The 18,612-nt window shown below is 44.9% G+C and overlaps 1 protein-coding gene across 3 annotated transcripts in view; it reads left to right on the top strand.

Moving 5' to 3' along the window:
- Positions 1 to 18,612, top strand: part of Tmem241 (transmembrane protein 241) — a 133,996-nt gene that overhangs the window by 24,351 nt on the left and 91,033 nt on the right. For all 3 annotated transcript variants that reach the window (XM_013349364.2, XM_026783604.1, XM_026783603.1), the window contains exons 5-8: positions 4,112 to 4,189; positions 10,530 to 10,555; positions 14,204 to 14,255; positions 17,005 to 17,053. In XM_013349364.2, coding sequence (XP_013204818.1) covers positions 4,112 to 4,189; positions 10,530 to 10,555; positions 14,204 to 14,255; positions 17,005 to 17,053 — 205 coding nt within the window. The remainder of the gene's footprint in view (positions 1 to 4,111; positions 4,190 to 10,529; positions 10,556 to 14,203; positions 14,256 to 17,004; positions 17,054 to 18,612) is intronic.

Here is an 18,612-nt window from a genome sequence, read left to right as displayed (position 1 = left end):
CTTGGTGGAGAGAGAATTACCTCCTGTAGGCTGAGGACCTGAGTTCAATCCCTGGGATTCACTTGGTGGAGAGAGAATTACCTCCTGTAGGCTGAGGACCTGAGTTCAATCCCTGGGATTCACTTAGTGGGGAGAGAATTACCTCCTGTAGGCTGTCCTTTGATCTCTTCTTGAGGTCACACACTCACCCACTCCCTCCATGCACAGAAATAACTAAAATGTAATAATACTAATAAGGAGAAGCTAACCCAGGAGCGTGCTTGATTTAGGGTCATCTATACCTCTGTAGATTGACCAAAGGCCATGTCTGTGGTCAGGACCAGGGTTTTCTATGGGAAATTTTTCTGAGACTTCACAATTGTATCCCAGGAAGCATGAGAATAATGACAAACTTTTAAGTTCATAGTTAACAATTTATCTTCATATCAAAGAATTTCATTTGCATGTGGGTGAAATATTAATTACTTAGTTGTGGATTGTACACCCATATTATTAAATGAAATGGCCTGAGGTACAACGTGATCAATTACATTTGGCAGATTTGTTTCCAGAATCATGATTTGGGCTCTATGGTGGGTGGCTGATGATAGGAACTTGTCTTGTTGAGATCATCCCCAAAGCATAAGGGTATAAAAATAAACTCCCTCGGTCCTCCGTAGGGGAAACAAATATCTAGAGTGGCCTCAGCTGGGGTGTGGCTCAGAGTAGAAGCTTGCCTAGCACGTCCGTCTTTGGGTCAAGCCTTGGCAATTTCAATGATGACAACTCAGAAAAAGTGGTTTTAAGCAGTTAATAGCAGGTTAAGAACCAGAAGCAATCTGTCCCTCAGTTTTCTCATCAGTGCAGTGGGGATGTTAATGGTGAGTATGCAGCAGTGGTCGTCTGGTTTTTCAGTGTTTTCTACCTACTGTTACTACTGTCGCTACATATCATAATTTTTGTCTAATTTAACCCACGTAGGTCCTGCCGAAGTTAAGCCTTATGAGGGTAATAAAGGGCAGTGTGTGGCTGAGTGTGAAATACCCCTATGTCCAATCACCTTTGGACCCCAACAGGTGCCACTGTATTTCAAGGCCACAGAACCTTTGCTAAAGGAAGTGGGTCAATTTCCTGACTGTGGTCTGAACGAGAATGACCCCCATAGGCTCATATGTCTGCATGTCCCCAGTTGGTGGAACTGTTAAGGGAGGACTAGGAGTTGTGTCACTGGGGTGTTTGTTGACAGATGTTTCTGTCCCACCTGGTCCCACAGCTGGTCAGTCCCAAAGAAATACACAGAGGTCTACTCTAGTAGCTCAGGCTTCTTATTGGCTCTTTTTTTTTTAATTGAGCTCTACATTTTTCTCTGCTTCCCTCCTTGTCTTTCCCTTCCCCTTCAGCCCTCTCCCAAGGTCCCCATGCTGCCAATTTACTCAGGAGATCTTGTCTTTGTCTACTTCCCTTATTAACTTTCATAACTTGTATTAACCCATAATTCTTGTCTGTGTTAGACATGTGGCTTGGTACCTTTCATCAGCGAGGCATTTTCATCCTGCTTCATCTGTGTCTGGATGACAACTGCAGACTCACCATTTCCTTTTCCCAGAATTCTCCTGTTCTTATCACCCCACTTCTACTTCCTGCCTGGTCTCCTGACCTATACTTCCTGCCTGGCTACCGGCCAATCAGCATTTTATTAAAATAATACAAGTGACAGGATACAAGACCATTGTCCCACAGCAGGTGGGTGGGCTTTGGGTTTCAAAAGCCTATGCCATTCCTAGTTAGCTCTCTCTGCCTCATGGTTGTTGCCTCCAGACGTGAGCTCTCAGCTGCTGCTCCAGCACCATGGCTGCCTGCCTGCTGCCATGCTCCCTTCCATGATGGTTGATCATGACTCTAACCCTCTGAAACTGGAAGCAAGCCTGCCGTATAAGTTGCTGTGGTCATGTGTCTTATCACGGCAATAGAGCAGGAACCAGAACACTGACTACAGAGGCAGTGTGACTAGCTACCTCTTGTTGATGATGGTGCCATATGCCTTTTTTCCCTGTCAGTCATGATGGAAGGGATCCCCTCAAACTGTGAGCCAGAATAAACCATACTCTCTTAACTTTCTCTTTGGATATTTGGACCCAGCAATGGGGGAAATGCTTTGGTGTTCTCAAGGCATCAGGCAACAGCAAGCCTCTAGAACCAAAACAGCAGGGTTTAGAGGGAGGATTTTGCAGCTAGAGGCCAAGGAAGCGTAGGCTTTGCTTTTGGTCGATCTCTGCCCTGGGGATACAGTTTAACTGGTCAGCTGTGGGCTGGCTGTCTCTAATCTGTTAGCTTTTCAGTAGGAAAAATGGCTTGAGAAACTTAGATTTAAAACTTAAGGAAGAATCAGTGATACCTCCTTTAAAACAACACAGCTTTGGTTAGAGCTCACCCGTTTTAGAGCTTAGCAGTTTTATTGCTGCCATGATTTGCTTTTTTTTTTTTTGTCACAGCATCTCACTCTGTAGCCCAGGCTGGCCTGTACCTCACTCTGTAGCCCAGGCTGGCCTGTAACTCACTCTGTAGCCCAGGCTGGCCATGAACCAGCAGTGATACTCCTGCCTTAGCCTCCTGAGTGCAAGAACCACAAGGATAAGGCACACCTCTAACTAGCTGTCAGGATCTGGTTCATACTAGTCCTGTTGAACCTGGACAGTGGCAGGGTCACTGGGATTTACATCCCTGTTGGGATTTAAATGTCACAGCAGAGCAGCTTGCCTGGAAGTCTCAGAGACTTTGTCCGCCTTGTCTGTGAGGCTCATAGCTACAGTGTCATCTGCTTTGGAAGAGGGTTAAGGAACAATGCAAAGTCAACAATTGCTGACTGTTAGCACACTGGGTGTTGAGCTGCGTGCTTGTAATCTTACCTCTAGGAGGCCAGCCTGGACTGTATAGCTCATAGATCCTGCCTCCAAAATAAACAATCCTGGGGCAACTTGGAGCTGTTAATCATGTGACATTATCCATGTGCTTGTTATCTGTATGCTTGGAATCAGTTTTATGCCTACAGACAGGTCCCGTTGCAGCTGCAGGTCAGCAAGGCCAAGGGAGACGAAGACAACTGCCCACAGTGTGTAATTAGACAGTTAAACCTCCTCTGGGTCCTTAGTTCAACTCCAAAGTTCTAAATTCTCAACCCCAAACTTAATCTCATTTCTGGATTCATAGTCAAGAAACCAAAAGCCATGGTCACTTCTTTGTCATCAACTAGTCAAAAAATCTATTTTAAAATTCTTAGCTTGATCAGCTCCAGGTCACCCTATCACATGATAAAGCTGTTCACTTCTGTGTTTTAAGACCTCATTTCCACCATGAAGGCTTGCTCTTCCCTTGCTGGGCTCGCTGTGTCTTGCAGGATATGCCACCTGAGCTCCTGCATGCTGGGGACAGTGTGTCCACCATGCTCATGGGATTTGTGCCCTGCACCTGGCATGGTGCATGATACAGAGGAGGTACTTAAGTCTGAGGATGAAAACCCCATAGGAGGGCTGGAGAGATGGCTCAGTGGTTAAGAGCATTGCCTGTTTTTCCAAAGGTCCTGAGTTCAATTCCTGGCAACCACATGGTGGCTCACAACCATCTGTAATGAGGTCTGGTGCCCTCTTCTGGCCTGCAGACACACATGCAGAAAGAATATTGTATACATAATAAATAAATAAAAAAAAAGAAAACCCCATAGGAGAGGAACCTTGACATACACCCCACCAAAATTAATACTTCAAGGGCTAAAGAGACAACTCAGTGGTTAAGAGCACTTGCTGCTCTTGCAGAGAACCCGGGCACTGTTGTTAGCACCAATATAGTGGCTCCCACTTCTGTAACTCCAGTTCCAGTGAATCTGATACCTTCTGGCTTCCACTAGCTGTGCCTACACATGGTACACAAATATGCATGCAGAAAACCTACTCATAGAATAAATAAATAAATCTTGGAGGAAGAATGAAGAATACTTCAGCAAAGTGCTGGCCTAGAAGATTCTTTGCTGGAGAGACTGAAGGCTGCATGTTCCCACACACCTTATTTTTAAACAAAAGTCAAGTAACTGAAAGATGGGAGAACATATTTTGATGCTTGCTATTCTGTTTGCTTTCAGGCTGTTCCTGTGTTTTTCATTTTGCATAATGTAGCTGAAGTTCTCATCTGCGGGTACCAGAAGTGTGTCTGGAAAGAGGTAAATAAGCAAACTGCCTTAAAAAAATGTTTCACAGCCCTTACTTTAAACGTCAGAGACCCGCTTTTCACTCAGTAGCCTGTCCTAGTTAGGGTTCCTGTTGCTCTGATGAAACACCAGAAACAACTGGAAGTGAGGGCAGTAGCGAGAGCAGGAACCTGGAGGCAGGAACTGATGCAGAGGCCGTGGAGGGGTGCTGCTCACTGGCTTGCTTTCCTGGCTTATTCCACCTGCTTTCTTAGAGAACCCAGGACCACCAGCCTAGGGGTGGCTCCACCTACAATGGGCTGGGCCCTCACACATCAATCACTAATTATGAAAATGCCCTATAGGCTTGCCTGAAGCCCAGTCTTGTGGAGGCTTCTTCTCAATGGAGGTTCCCTTAGCTTGGGTTAAGTTGACGTTAAAACCAGCCAGCACATGGCCCAAATGTAAGCCTTTTCTCCCACCAGTTCTAGTGAGACTGCCTGGCAGTGGTCACTGATTCAGGGGACCCATCTTGCTTGATGATGGGCAGTGCAGCTGGACCCCAGGCCAGGGAAGAACCAGACCTTCAGGACACAGAATTTGGTGTGGGAAATCACTCTCACTTGTAGCTGGTTGCAACAGCACAAGGAAGCCCACAGCTGAGCGTCATACAAGGTGCTGGCCTTTGCTCGCTCGCGGAGACTGACTCTTCTTTCAAGGCCTAGCCTTATCTGACACTGTAAGGAACTAGAAGATCACCGAGTCTTTGAATGAATAGAGCTACAGTTAGGGATGCCTGTGTTGGAGCATCTTCCTAGACAGAAAGAAAGACTAAGGGACCAGAAGAAAGATCAGCAAGCAGTAATGAAGAGAGGAACAGTTAGGAGAAGCCAGACCTCGAAGGACGAGGCAATGCGGGAGGCCCAGGGAGGTGAGTGAAGGAGCTGGCACTGAGCCTTTGCCCATCGAGGCTTCTGTTGACAAGCGAAGGGACATTTCCTTCTGCCCCGTTACATGAGCCTTGGGCACAGAAATCACATTTTACCTCCTCAGGCCAATGAAGTTAAAAAATGACAGTACAAACCATTACTGTTGGTTTTAACTATGCAGTCTGAAGGTTGCCCTATGCAGTCTCAAACTCAGGATAGGTATTTGAGATAGGAGATGGGTAACTGTGTTTGTTACTGTGAGTTTGGCTTTGTTAGCTTTGGGTCATAGAGACACGGCTAAGAATATCTGTCATCACTTTACGTGTTGACTCTGTGGTTAGTTTAGGGCCCGAGATGCCCTTCTCATGTACCTCAGGCTAGCCTGTAACTTGCTCTGTAGCTAAGGGCTATGCATCTGTTCCACCATATCCATGTTTGTGGTGCTGGAGATGGAACCCAGAACTTCATGCATGCTCTCCAAGCACCCTACCATTGAGCTACAGCCCCCCAACCTTTTTCAGGTGCATGTGTGTGTACGTGCATGTGCATGTGCATGTGTGTGTGTGTGTTATGGTTTGGTGACAGGACATTATTTTCTCTACATCCCTAGTTTACTTCCTTTGACTCCCCTCCCTTGGAGCATAGCCCTGTGATAAACCTCTTTATACCCCAGGAGCAAGCCTCAGGGCTTCTGAGGTTCAAGTTCAGTTTCTGAGCTTTTTTTTTGGGGGGGGGGGTGAATCACATCACTCAGGTTTTTAAGCCATGAGTTTAGAAATGAAGGCCTGTACCCCGACAGAGTTCTGCTTCCTGGTTTGGTCAGGAAGATTCTACAGATGAGGGCAGAGGGGGGAGGAATCAAGTCCAGTGAGAGGCAACCCCAGGACTTTTCTGACCCTTCTTTACTTGCAAATTAGGATCAGGCTTCAAGATGAAAGAATTAGTGATAGTAACTAGGGAACACAGAATATTTAGAGTCTTTAACTCTATTTCCTTAGTCACACAAACCAACAAGCCATTTCTTTCTTTTCCTTTGAGACAGGGTATTAGCCCAGGCTATTTCAAACCTCTACTCACAGTGTAGCTGAGGATGACCTTGAAACTCTAACCCTGAGGTGTGTACAACACACCCGGCTAGCACTAGTTCTGATCAGAGTAAATGGCAAAGCAAGTAAGTGGGTGAGAATTTTAGTCACAAACCTTTGGCTGGGGACATAACTCAGCTGGTAGTGTCCTTAGCTCATGTGAAGCCCTGGTTGTGGTGGCGTGTGCCTGTGCTCCTGGCAGTTGTCAAGTGGATCAGAAGGTCAGGGTCATACCTGGTTATGCAGGATGTGCGAGACCCTGTCTCTCAGAAAACCCACAAACCTCTCTCCATAGTGAAGGTAGTAAGATATAAGCAGCTGTAGGAAATGCAAAGGAAAAACACCAGAAAAGCCTGTATTTTTACAGACATTTTCCTTGTACACATATACATGTACTGACACAATGGCTTTTCATCTGTCAAGTCTCAGACAGCCTACTGCTGTTGCTGCCCCATGTTGGATGAGTGTGTGTGAGCCAGTCCCTGTTTGCTCACATGTAGGTGGTTTCTTAGCACTTTGTCATGAAAATCTTCTTTGAGATGAAGATTTCTGGATTTCCGTTTGTTCCTTTGTTTTGTTTTGTTTTTTTTTTTTTTTTTTCGAGTCAGAGTCTCATTTTGTAGCTCTACCTAGTCTGAAGCTCACTCTGTAGACCGATGGGCTTGGACCACAGAGCTCTCCCTGCCTCTGCCTCCTCAGCACTTGGCCTTGAACTCTTGATCCCTGTGCTTCTGCCTCCACAGTTCTGGGACTCCAGGTCTGTACCAACAGATCTGGTATCCTGGAGACAAGGTCTCACTCTGTAGCCCAGGACCTGAAATGCTGCCTGTGCCACCTCCTTGTTGTGTGATATGTTCTATGTCATTACAGTTGAGAACCTGGAAGGGTATATTTCCGTGACGGACACAGCGCTGTCTCTCTCCCTCGTACGCTGTCAGATGTTACAGTCAGGGCCACTGAGGGGTCTCTTTGGGTAAGGGCTGCCTCTGAGCTGTACAATGAAGTTTGAGTCTTGGAACCTACACAGTGGAAGAGAACTGACTGCCACGAGCTGTCCCCAGACCTGCTGATGGGCCCCCCACTAATAATAAATGTCAAAAATTATGAGGAGAGTTGGCTTTACCATTATATATAAATTTATAAACTCCAGAGAGTAAAGCTGACTCCTCCTGATATCATTCCCAGATTACGAGAGTTTCCTTGGTGTAGAGTCTGCAGTTCATTTCCACCATCCACAGCACGTTCTGTGTGTTCTCTCTCTGTGCAGCCCCTCCCCTGCTGGCTCTGGCTGGAAGGGGATGGTGGCTTGTGGGATTAGCCTCATGGCCTGGTGTGTTAGAATACTGCCTCTGTTGGCTTGCTTTTCATCGTGTGTTGTTTGTACTAAACAACAAACATTCTGCCAGGCCTGAAGTTGAGAGAGGAAAGTGCATTCACGACCGTTGTGAAGCTCGGAGTTGAGTAGGGAAGAGCTGACGTTAACACGTGGGCTCTGACGCCCCGAGGATCATATGTGGGCTGCAGCCATATGTGGGAACCACAGGGAAGCCTTTCCAGTGAGCTACATGGGATGGCTGGGGTTTTCTACACTTCAGGTAGGCAGAGGAAGCCATTGAAGGCTGGTGGCTAAAGGTCAGAGAGGTTATCACTGAAGAACTGGCAGGCAGGCTGTGCCATTACAGAGTCGGGTACAGAACAAGAATGTGGAGCCCAAACCCCAAGACCTTGGACAGCCTCTTCCCTAATTTCCTTCACGTCTTGTCTGTTGACCCATAATTACACTAGACAATACAGGTAAAGCCCGGCACACTCGAATCCGTGCTTGCAGGAAATTAGACTATCCACAGTGATATCTGGATTATATCTTATTGTAATTGTTGTCATGTGACCATTTCTCTTCGGAACTGGGGTCGTTCTCACTGTGTAGTTCTGGCTGGCCTTGATCTTACAGCTCTCCTGTCACAGTCTCCCAAGAACTGAAGCTATACACCTGTGCTACCATAATCAGCTGAGATAGGACTTCTGAGGAGTTGCATTTTGTAACCCCAAACCCTGAGATATTGGGAGTACTTATTTCTGGAGCAAGGCCCTGAAAATGAGAATGCCTTACAGTAGTGATCAAGTTGTTCTCAGAGCCCTAGGGGAATGGCGCTATGCAGTGAGCTCCGGTTGTGTTATCACTCTGTTTCTCAGCTTCTTTAGTCTGTCTGAAAGGGTGTGGAATTTAAAAAAGATCTGGGCATGGTAGCTTATACCTGTAATCCCAGTTCTCAGGAGGCTGAGGCAGGAAAGTTATTTTGAGTTCAAGACCAGCTTAAGCTATATAGTGAGTTCCAGGCCAGTCTGAGATACAGAGTGTATCTCATGAAAACAAAATAATTGGGTGTGTTGGTACACTCCTGAATCCCAGCACTGGAAGGTGAGTGAGTTCAAAGCTAACCTGGGATACATGATACCCTGTACTGAAAGAAACAAAGCCCAGACTAGGTAAAACGGGGGGGGGGGGGAGTTAGTTTAATTAAAAAAAAAAAAAAACCAAAGAGGCTGACCTGTTAGGAACTGGATCGCTGTGTGGTAAACTCTGCAGTGGTTGCTGGGCAGACATGCTATTCTTAGCAAAGGCCCCACAACCCGTGCCCTCCATGCTTGCTTTCAGCCAGACTTGCGAGGGCTCCACTATCTTTAGCTTCTAATATAGCTTGAAAGACAGCACATTTTACAATAACAAGATCGAAGATGCAGGTCTTATGAGCCCAGGCACTCTACCCACTAGGGGGCAGCACAGCCATGCTTGCCCATGCTCTCCATGCTTGTTCAAAAGACCCCAAAGATAGAAGTCATAGCTTTGTTCTCGAATAGAAGCTGCTTATTAAAAGAACAAAAATGTGATCACTTACCAGCACGTGAAAACTTATCCTGCTCTTATCCTGAAGAGCAGACCACATTTTTCTTTTGTCAGTGCTCTCTCTCTCTCTCCTTCTCTCGTGCTGGGATGACAGGGGTGTGTCTCTGTGCCTGGCTGCAGCACTGTTCTAAGCAACACACGATCTGAACAGGCGTCAGAAGTTGTAGCTTGTCCCAGATACTAAAATGATCCTGAAATAGCCAGATTTAAGCTGTCATTCTTCCTCCTATTTCATCATAAAGCAGAAAAATCTGTGTGACTCTGCTAAAACTTTACTCTTCTGTGCCTCGGGTTAATTTTACTTGATCTGATTAAAAAGATGGAGAGAGTCCAGGTTAGAAGTTCCTCATTTCAAGGCACTTTAAGTGCCAGGTTTGCACTCTCCCACCCTGATGTTCCTTCCTTCTCTCTGAGGGTGAGATAAATTCTCCTTATCCCCATTTCTGTTTCCAGAATTTCTGTTAGACCGGAGAATGTCCAACATTGCCCAGTCAGAGCTGGGTGAGTGAAAGGGATCTTTAGGGAGACACAGGAGTAGCTGTGCACAATGATGCTTGATTGGAGTTACTGCTACACAGGAGGCTGAGACAGGATCGGTTGAGTTTAGGAGTTCAAGGACAGCCTGGGAAATATAACAAGACTAATTCTCTTCCCAAAACCATTAGCTCTGACAGGAAATACGGCTTAGAGGTTTTGACTCCTTTCTGCCTTCTCAGAGGACCTGCGTTTGGTTCCCAGCACCCACTCTGAGTGTCTTACACTCAGTCACCTTGTAACTCCAGCTCTGGTCTCTGTGGGCATCTGCAAGTGGTGCATGTAAAGTCACACACAGACTTAAATAATAATATTTTTTAAAAAATCAGTAAACAAATGAATACATACATAGAGTCTAGAAGTTGAACTGGAGATTAGCTTCTTTTCAGGTGTAGATCACATTGATTTCTCTCCATGTCCTTGGATTTGTGTGTAAGATTTGAAAATTGACACCAACATCATCTAGTTCATAAACGAACACTGTACCCGTGGTCAGAGTGCTTTGGCAGAGGACTCTGCCGCCACCTGTCATTATTTGTCTAAGCAACAAGAAGCAGCAGGAAACACTAGGGCAGCAAGCTCTCTTTAAAAGAGAAAAGATTTATTTACTTATGTATTTTATGTATATGGAAATTTTATCTGCATGCATGCGCCCCAGAAAAGGGCATTGGATCCCACAGGACTGCCGTTATAGATAGATATAAGTCACTGTGTGGATGCTGGGAATCGAACTCGGGACCTTTGGAAGAGCCACCAGAGCTCTTAACTGCTAAGCCTTCTCTCCAGCCCCTGGCAGTGAGCTCTTAAGCCCCCTAAAAATTGGTTTAATAATTTATTTGCTTTTAATCTAAATTTTTTTGTTGAAGGAAGTGAAGGAGTTTGGAAAGACTAATGTATTATGTCTTTTCTCTTTCATACAGAAAACATCGCCCACAAAGATCTGTAGGTAAGTTAAAAGAAAACAAACACCCCAAGTATGTCAGAGTCAACCTGATGTAAGCTGTTGGGAAGCAGTTGAAGGAGGAATTTCTTATCAGCAGTCATATATTTGTACTTTGTTTCTTATTTTTAAAATTGTTTTTTCCTTTTTGCAATATTTTCTTTTTTGGAGATAGGGTGTCTCTGGGTAGTCCTGGCTGTCTTGCAACTCACTATGTAGGTCAGGCTGACCTTGAACTCACAGAGCTCCTCCTGCCTCTACCTCCCGAGTGCTGGGATCAAAAGGGTGCAATATTTTCTTCCAAGGGGAAAAACCAACCCATATTATATTTCCATGCTGAGTACATAAAACTTCACTAATTGTGCAGTACTAGTGATGAACCAAATGAAAAATATGGAAACAACTTAAAATCTAAAAATAAACAAAACTGGAGTGGTGGTGGGATTGCTCAGTTCTTAGTGCTTACCTCACAATCACCGATGCCCATGATCAATCCCTAGCTCCATTTTAAAAGCCTTGTAATTCCAGTGTTTGATATAATGGGAAAGGCATGGTTTTGAGACCCTGTTTCAAAAAACAAAGTGGATCTGGGCTTGAGAGCTCACTCAGTGGTTAAGAGCACTTGTTCTTGTGAAGGACCTGGTTTGATTCCCAGCACCCACATGGAGGCTCACCACTTCCTCAGGCACCAGTCATGCATCTGGTGCACAGACATATATGTAAGTAAACATCATATGAATAATGTTGACTGAGGTTTCTGTCTGCTCAGTTCCCCAGCTGTTTAGTTTCAGAGAAAATCACATAGATGTCTCCAGAAGTTATAAACTGATTAGCACATTAGCTCAGGCTTATTATTATCTCTTGTAACATATATTAACCCATTATTCTTACCTATGTTAGCCACATGGCTCAGTACCTTTTTCAGTGGGGCAGGTCACATCCTGCTTCTTTGGTGCCTGGACAGGACTGAAGAGAGAGCTTCCTTCTTCCCAGAATTCTCCTGTTCTAATGGACCTGCCTCTACTTCCTGTCTGGTTGTCCTGCCTATACTTCCTGCCTGGCTACTGGCCAATCAGCATTTATTTAAAACATAATTGACAGAATATAGACAGTTCTCCCACACCAGAATAAAATAAATCTAAGAAAAACCCAGCAACGTGGATCATTCCTGAGGCATGACCTCTAGCCTGCGCATGCATGTACACTCCCCGTCCTGCTCATCCCCTGTGTGGCCTTCCACTCCTGAGTCAGCCCTCAAGCCCATCAGGATTCTCCTTTCCACTAAAACCAGCCTGTTCTGTGCTGACCAAGAAAACCGCTGACAGTCCCCACTCCTGTTTGCCATCATTGTCCTCTAGGACACTGAAAATTCACCATGGTGTCAGGAGGGTAGGCTGAGTGCCAAGGCTTCTGGGCCACAGGCTGGCCTATGTTGTTCTGACCTTCCCAAAGGTAGGGTCTAGCTATGGGATCCTGGAGGGATCTCCAGGGCCTCCTTCTGCCTAGTCTGGGTACAGTATACAGCCACATATCAGTCGGGAGGACCACTGGGGTGGGTCATCATCATGTGCTGAGTTGTGACTTGTTCAGGTTGTTGTATGTTACATGGGTGTGCGTGTTTGTACATGTATATATGTGTGATCTATAAAAAGAATATAGGATTTTGTACATAGATAACATATTGGCATAAAGTGCTTGATAATGCCATATGTAAACATCTCCTGAAAGTCATGTATGGTGGCATAGAAAACCCTGTAATACCATCTTGTCAGAAGGCTGAGGTACAAGAATTGCAGGTTCAAAGTCAGCTTGGCATGGTTGTGAGATCCTGTCTCATGATAAAAGTAAAAGCAGGGCTGGTATAGCTCAGGGGTGGAGCCCTTGCTTAGCATGTGTGGGTCAGGCCCCATTACTGAAACAAAAAATGAAATGAAAATTTTTCCAGGTGAAGATGACAGCATCTGTACTGAATGCCACCGTTGTACAAAATGCCTTTGACCTCTTTTACTTGTCATTCGGTGTAACAAATTGTTAGCAGAGAAGGTGCCCAGGGCTGTGTTGTTGTCTTTATACAGAGACTAGAGACAGAGCAGAGCAGAGGCTTGTGCTTTGGAGAGAATTGTTAGACAAAGCCTGCAGCCAGGAGAGTTCTGAAAATACCTCTGATTGGCTGTGGATTTTGTCCTTGCTGTTTGTTTGTTTTTGTTTTTCTAGACGGGGTTTCTCTGTGTAGCCCTGGCTGTCTTGGAACTCACTCTGTAGACCAGGCTGGCCTTGAATTTGGGAGATCTGCCTGCCTCTGCCTACCGAGTGCTGGGATTAAGGACATGTGCCACCACTGCCCAGCTGTGATGGGGTTTTGTAAGAGAACGTTTTAAACAATAGTTAGTAGAAATTAGACAGAATAATATAATCAAGTTTCTATGTTTCCCAGTTCAGTGGCTCTAGCTTACAGATCCACCTACTGCTTCACTTCTGGATGACTGTGAAGCCAATCCCAGCTCTGTGGTTCCTCACCTGTATTTCAGAATTATAAGAGGTTTTTCTTAAAAAAACTTTTTATCTGGGAAATAAAGATTAAAGTTTTAATTTTTTATTGATAATATTTTTATTAAACTAAATACTATGCATATATATCTCATATACATACACACATATATCTCATATATACATGAACCTATATATACAAATATAACTTAATGTATGTAAGAATATATATTTCATTATTCATATTTTTCTGATCTACTTGAGAACAAGTTGTATAGCCATAACCCTGTTCTTAAATACTTTGTATGTCTCCTAATGTCAGCCACCCCTGACATAACCAGTGACATTAGAAGCCTGGCATCCATTTGATGCTTTTGTTTGACCGTTTGTGTTTTGTAACGGTTTCCCCTCCAGAGTGGCATGTGCCCTGCATATCCTTTAATCTTGGTCAGTTCTTCAACCGTTTTCTGTATTTTTTATTGTGATGTGTATGTGTGTGTGCTGTGCACACATGTGATTGTACCGAAGCGTGTGTGATGTGTGGAGGTCAAAGGACAACTTACTGGGGTTAGTTCTTTCCTTCAACCATGAGCGGCCATCAGGTCTGGTGACAAGTGCTTCTGCCCTCTTAGCCAGCCTGGTCTCCACATTTGTGTATCATTTCCTCATGGCTCAGTTCAAAGCCACAGACTCGACACTGTGTCCTGAGGGCACCTTGTCAAGAGCACATGATGGATATGCCCTATTATTAGAGATCTTGAGATCAGTTATTAGTAGCGGTGGATAAGACATAATGTCCTTTCCATGCGCATTCATTTAGTAGTTGACATGGTTGTGATCTGATCTCCCAGTTTGCCTCTTTCGTATCTGGGGGGATCTGTGATGAACAGGAACACTTTTGGGGTAAGCCAACTCTAGTTTACAGGTACTCTGTGATTACTGGGCTTTAGGGACAAGCCAGCTGAGTCACAGAGGAGGAAGTGCCCAGCTGTCAGCAGAGCACGTGACTGTGAGGTACAGATAGCGGGACTCTCAGGTGGTCAGAGTACCTGGGTGGTCTCAGAGCTTCCAGAGGATGCGTGTGTCTCCCCTCCCCAGCCCTACACTCTCTGAGACATGCTTTGATGTTGAAAGCTGACATTGCCTGTTTTATCTGCCTGTTCACAGTGCCCTCTTCCTTGTGGCTGCTGCAGGGTGCCTTCCCTTCCAGGACGCACAGGTAAGTCGAGTGAACTCACGGCACCACATCGGACGTGCAGTGTTCTCTGCCTTTCTTTCAGAACAATAGCCTGGCCCTGCAAAGATGGTCAGATGCTACCAGGATGGCCACCTTCTCCAGGCCTTCAACAGGGGCTGTGGGCAGCATGTCATTGTCTGACCAGCCTTGGGAACCTGTGATCCCTCACCTGAGTCACCCCAGCTTTGGGCAATCAATCACAGTTGATTTTCCTTCTTCCTCTGCAGAGTGGTTTTCACTGACATCCTGGGCCCAGGCTGTTTATCTTAGGAGGCCCTTAGAGACACATTTCAGCCCTAGTGATCATCTCATTGCTAGATTTTCCTTTCTTACCTTTTCCCCCTTTCTTCCCTGGCATTATCAAGACTCTACCAATGGTCAGGCACTGAGCTGGGCTCCAAGGATACGTACATTAGTGTGTTTCAGCAGACACTGGAGGCTTTTTGGAGCAAAGGAGAGGGAAACAGGCCACGGCAACAGATCATGGGGAGATATTAAGACTGGGAAGAACCTAAGAGGCTCAGGGGCCCTAGCAGTAACAAATATTTATGGGGACTTGCCTTATGGTGGGCTCTGTGGCAATGATTTATATGCTTTGTCTTATTTTGGCATTCACAACATGGGCTCAGGAGATGGCTCATTGGGTAAATACTTGAGACCCAGAGTTTGGATTTCCAGTGCCCAAGTTAAAAACGAAAAATGAAGCTGCGTGTGGGGGCACAAGCCCAGTGCAGGGAGAATCCCAGGGGCTTTTAGCCAGTCAGTGAGCTTCAGGCTTAGTGCAAGACCCTGTTTCAAAAATAAGAAATGCACCTGTTGTCTGTCTCTGGCCTCCACCTGTGCACCTATAGGCTTGTATGTCTGCACATATATACACGTGCACACATATACATGTGTATACACACACACACACACACACACACACACACACAAAATCTTGACAATTTTGAAAGGGTAGGGACTTTTTAATCTCTATTTTCTAATCAAAGAGTGTGCTCCAAATAAGCTAGTAAATGTGTATTTTAGAGTTTTATCCAGAGCTTTGTGACATTGGAGCAAGCCTCTCCTTACCAGGTTTAAATATGGAAGAATGAGGGGTGTTAAGCAGAGAGAAAGCAGGGCAACTCAGGTGGGGCATGGCTATTCTGGGATTTACTTTATGTCAGACTATTGGTGTGTGTACTCTGTTCTAATCCCTACCTCCTGCAGAGCGAGAGATAGAAGCAGAACAAGGAAACTGTGGAGTGTTTGATGATGTCAAGTCTTACAGAAAAAAACAGAAATGGAAGAGTCAGTGTTGAAGTGGGGCAGTGAGAAACTGCTTGCCTACCATGTGGAATGTCTGGGTTCTATTCCCCAGCATTGCCAAAGTAAATTCATACAGAGAAAGGAAGGAGTCCCCTTGGCTGTGTTGAACGGGAAACAGTCACGCTTGGGAAAATGCAGGATGTCTTTGTTCTTCGGGTTGGGAGACTGTAGATGTGACCGAAGATATGTTTGCCATGTCACTGGAGTTTTTGAGAGCTCCTTCATGGTCTCCAGATGATACTTGGGAAATCAGGGTTTCCTTTTGAGGTTCTTAGTCTTACTAATAAAAAAAGAAGAGTGAACTCAAACAGAAACTTGAGGACAATTTCATTAGAGTTTAAAATAGCACCACCCCAAATGAGCAAGCTCTAAATCTCAGCACCTGCAGAGAACCCTGGAGAGAAGTGGGGTGGGGGTGGGAGGTGAGGGGACCTGGCTGGTGTGGAGGTCAGCCACAGGGTGGCAGGCAGCCGCCATGGTTGAGGAGGAGTGGAGCATTGAAGAAAGAATCAGAAAACCCAAGTGTCAGAAAAAGCACTTATGTAGGTTCTGGCCAGTATCTGGCGAAAGAGAAAAAAGGACAAAATTACATCTGTCTTAGTTAGGGTTTCTATTACTGTGAAGAGAACCATGACCACGGCAACTCTTATAAAGGAAAACATTGAACTGGAGTGGCTTACAGTTCAGAGGTTCAGTCCATTATCTTCATGGTGGGACATGGCGGAGTGCAGGCAGACATTCTGCAGGCAACAGCAAATGATCTCTGACATTAGGAGTAGTTTGGGCATGGGAGAACTCAACGCCCACCCCCAGAGTGACACACTTCCTCCTACAAGGTCACACAACTGCAACCAAGCCACATTTCTTATTAATGCCACTCCCTGTGAGCTTATGGGGCCAATTACATTCAAACTAGCACAGCATCTTTCTGAGTTAGAAAGGTAGAAGACAGCTGAACCCCATTGCAGCCAGTACAGACTGTGCTGGGAAGTAAACAGTAAGTCTTTAAAAGAATAATTATTCCATTTGTTCGTTTAGCATGTTTTAAGGTGAGCCAGCTTTCCTAGAGTGGTCCTGCATTTCTGTGGGTAGTTCCCTGCCAGGTGGTGGACCCACCCAACCAGATTACCTCTTAAGGGAAGAGACAATGGCTTGTCTCCATCTAGAGAGATTCCATTTTTTTTTTTTACCAGGACAGTCATACAAGTGTTTGGTTGTCACGGATTTACATTCTAACACATTGGTGGGGGACAGAGGGGACAGTGGAGAACCCAGGAAGATGTCTGAGGAGATGAGCTGATTCTAGGTCTGGAAAAGAGGCTCCAGAACCTTAGGCTCGCTCTTCACTTGGCTCCTGCCCGCTGTACAAATTTCTGTTTGTCTATAACTTAGCTTTTCCTTTTTTTAAAATTCTGTGTTACAGTTTGATGCAGATGGATATTCTTGGGCTGTCGTTCACTTATTTTGTGTAGGTAAGTTTTTAAAAGTGTTTATTTAAATGGTTGAGGACTGTTATTAAGCTCTTATTGTGTAGCCATTTTTTAAGTGACCTACACAATAGGGAAATTAATTAAGATATTAAGGTTAAAGTTAAATGGAAATTTTCTAGATTTTTCTTTTTCTACTTTGGACTTCTCCTCAGGTATTTCTATTTCCAACATAATTTCTCTTTTGTGTCAAACTCTCCTTGGTTTGGGTTTTACTTGTAATGCTAGTTGTTTTTCCATAAAAATGGCAGACTTAGTGTATGCGAGGAGACTCAGTAAAGAAACTACTGATGTGACCACCCTATTAGGGGCAAGATTCTTATTGTGCGTAAGAGAGAAACTATTCAGAGGCATCTGGAAGGGGCCACAGCAGAGAGAAGTAAAGCAGGTTGGACATGGCCAGAACTAGGGAATTGGGAGAGCAGAGAGAAGAGTAGAGCTATGGAGAGAAAGAGCATAGCAGAGAGAGAGCGAGAGAGAGAGAGAGAGAGAGAGAGAGAGAGAGAGAGAGAGAGAGATGAATGCTTGAGACAGGGAGAAAGCACCACAGTACAGGAGTGGACAAATGTGGATTTAAGGAAGCTCAGTAGCTGCTGGGAAGGACTTCTTTTTGGGATGGAAAACCTGTTTCACAGGTTTCTAAGGAATGCTTGCCACTGGAAATCCTTCTATGTAGTCCATCTGGAACTCATTTCTGAACATGTAGGCTTCCTGAGAGACAATCAGAATGTCATATCTAAAATTCTTCCAGTAGCAAACAAAAAACCAAAAGATGAAATTAAAAGACAATCTAATTTTATTTCAAGTCATGAGTTCAGTGTATCTTGTTTAGTTTTGTTGCAATAAAAAATCTCATAGGTTTCCTTCTCTATGGGCATCATGGGAAGGAAGTGGAACTTGCTGTTAGCAGTGCCACCTGGACCACTTGGTCACTCTTGGTCAAGTGCTTCCCCTGGCAACTGTAGTGACTGACCTGGTCATGGGATTTGTATTCCTGCAACCCTTCGGTTCGTTTCCTCCTGTCAGTGTATGAAAGAGGGAGAAGGAGCCAGCGCCCTTTTGGGGCCTTTCCCTGTGAAACTGATGAACCAGCCTGTCTCTGTCTTAGGCTTAAAAGCCACTTATAGCAAAGACAAACTAGGCTCATTCCTATTTATGATTAAACCTCTTTTTCTTCAGAATTGGACTATGTCACACCTGTAACCTTAGTTACAAATGGTTCTATAGTGCCTTTTCCAGGAATGGCAATTATGTCTTTGTTTCAAAAAATTGTCTATAACCATTTAGCAAGCCTATCTTCTTTCAAAAGGGTTCTTATGACTACCTTATTATGACCACCATGCAATCATGTCTCTGTTTCTGGAGGTTGTTATGACTAACTTGTTATGACCACCATGCTATCATGTCTCTGTTTCTGGAGGTTGTTATGACCAACATGCTATCATGTCTCTGTTTCTGGAGATTGTTATAACTACCTTGTAATGGCCACCATGCAATCATGTCTCTGTTTCTGGAGGTTGTTATGACTACCTTGTTATGACCAC

This window comes from Microtus ochrogaster, chromosome 18 (assembly GCF_000317375.1).
Source record: "Microtus ochrogaster isolate Prairie Vole_2 chromosome 18, MicOch1.0, whole genome shotgun sequence".
Classification (NCBI taxonomy): Eukaryota; Metazoa; Chordata; class Mammalia; order Rodentia; family Cricetidae; genus Microtus; species Microtus ochrogaster.
The sequence above is the reverse complement of the archived record's forward strand: the minus strand, read 5'-3'. Positions and strand labels throughout refer to the sequence as shown.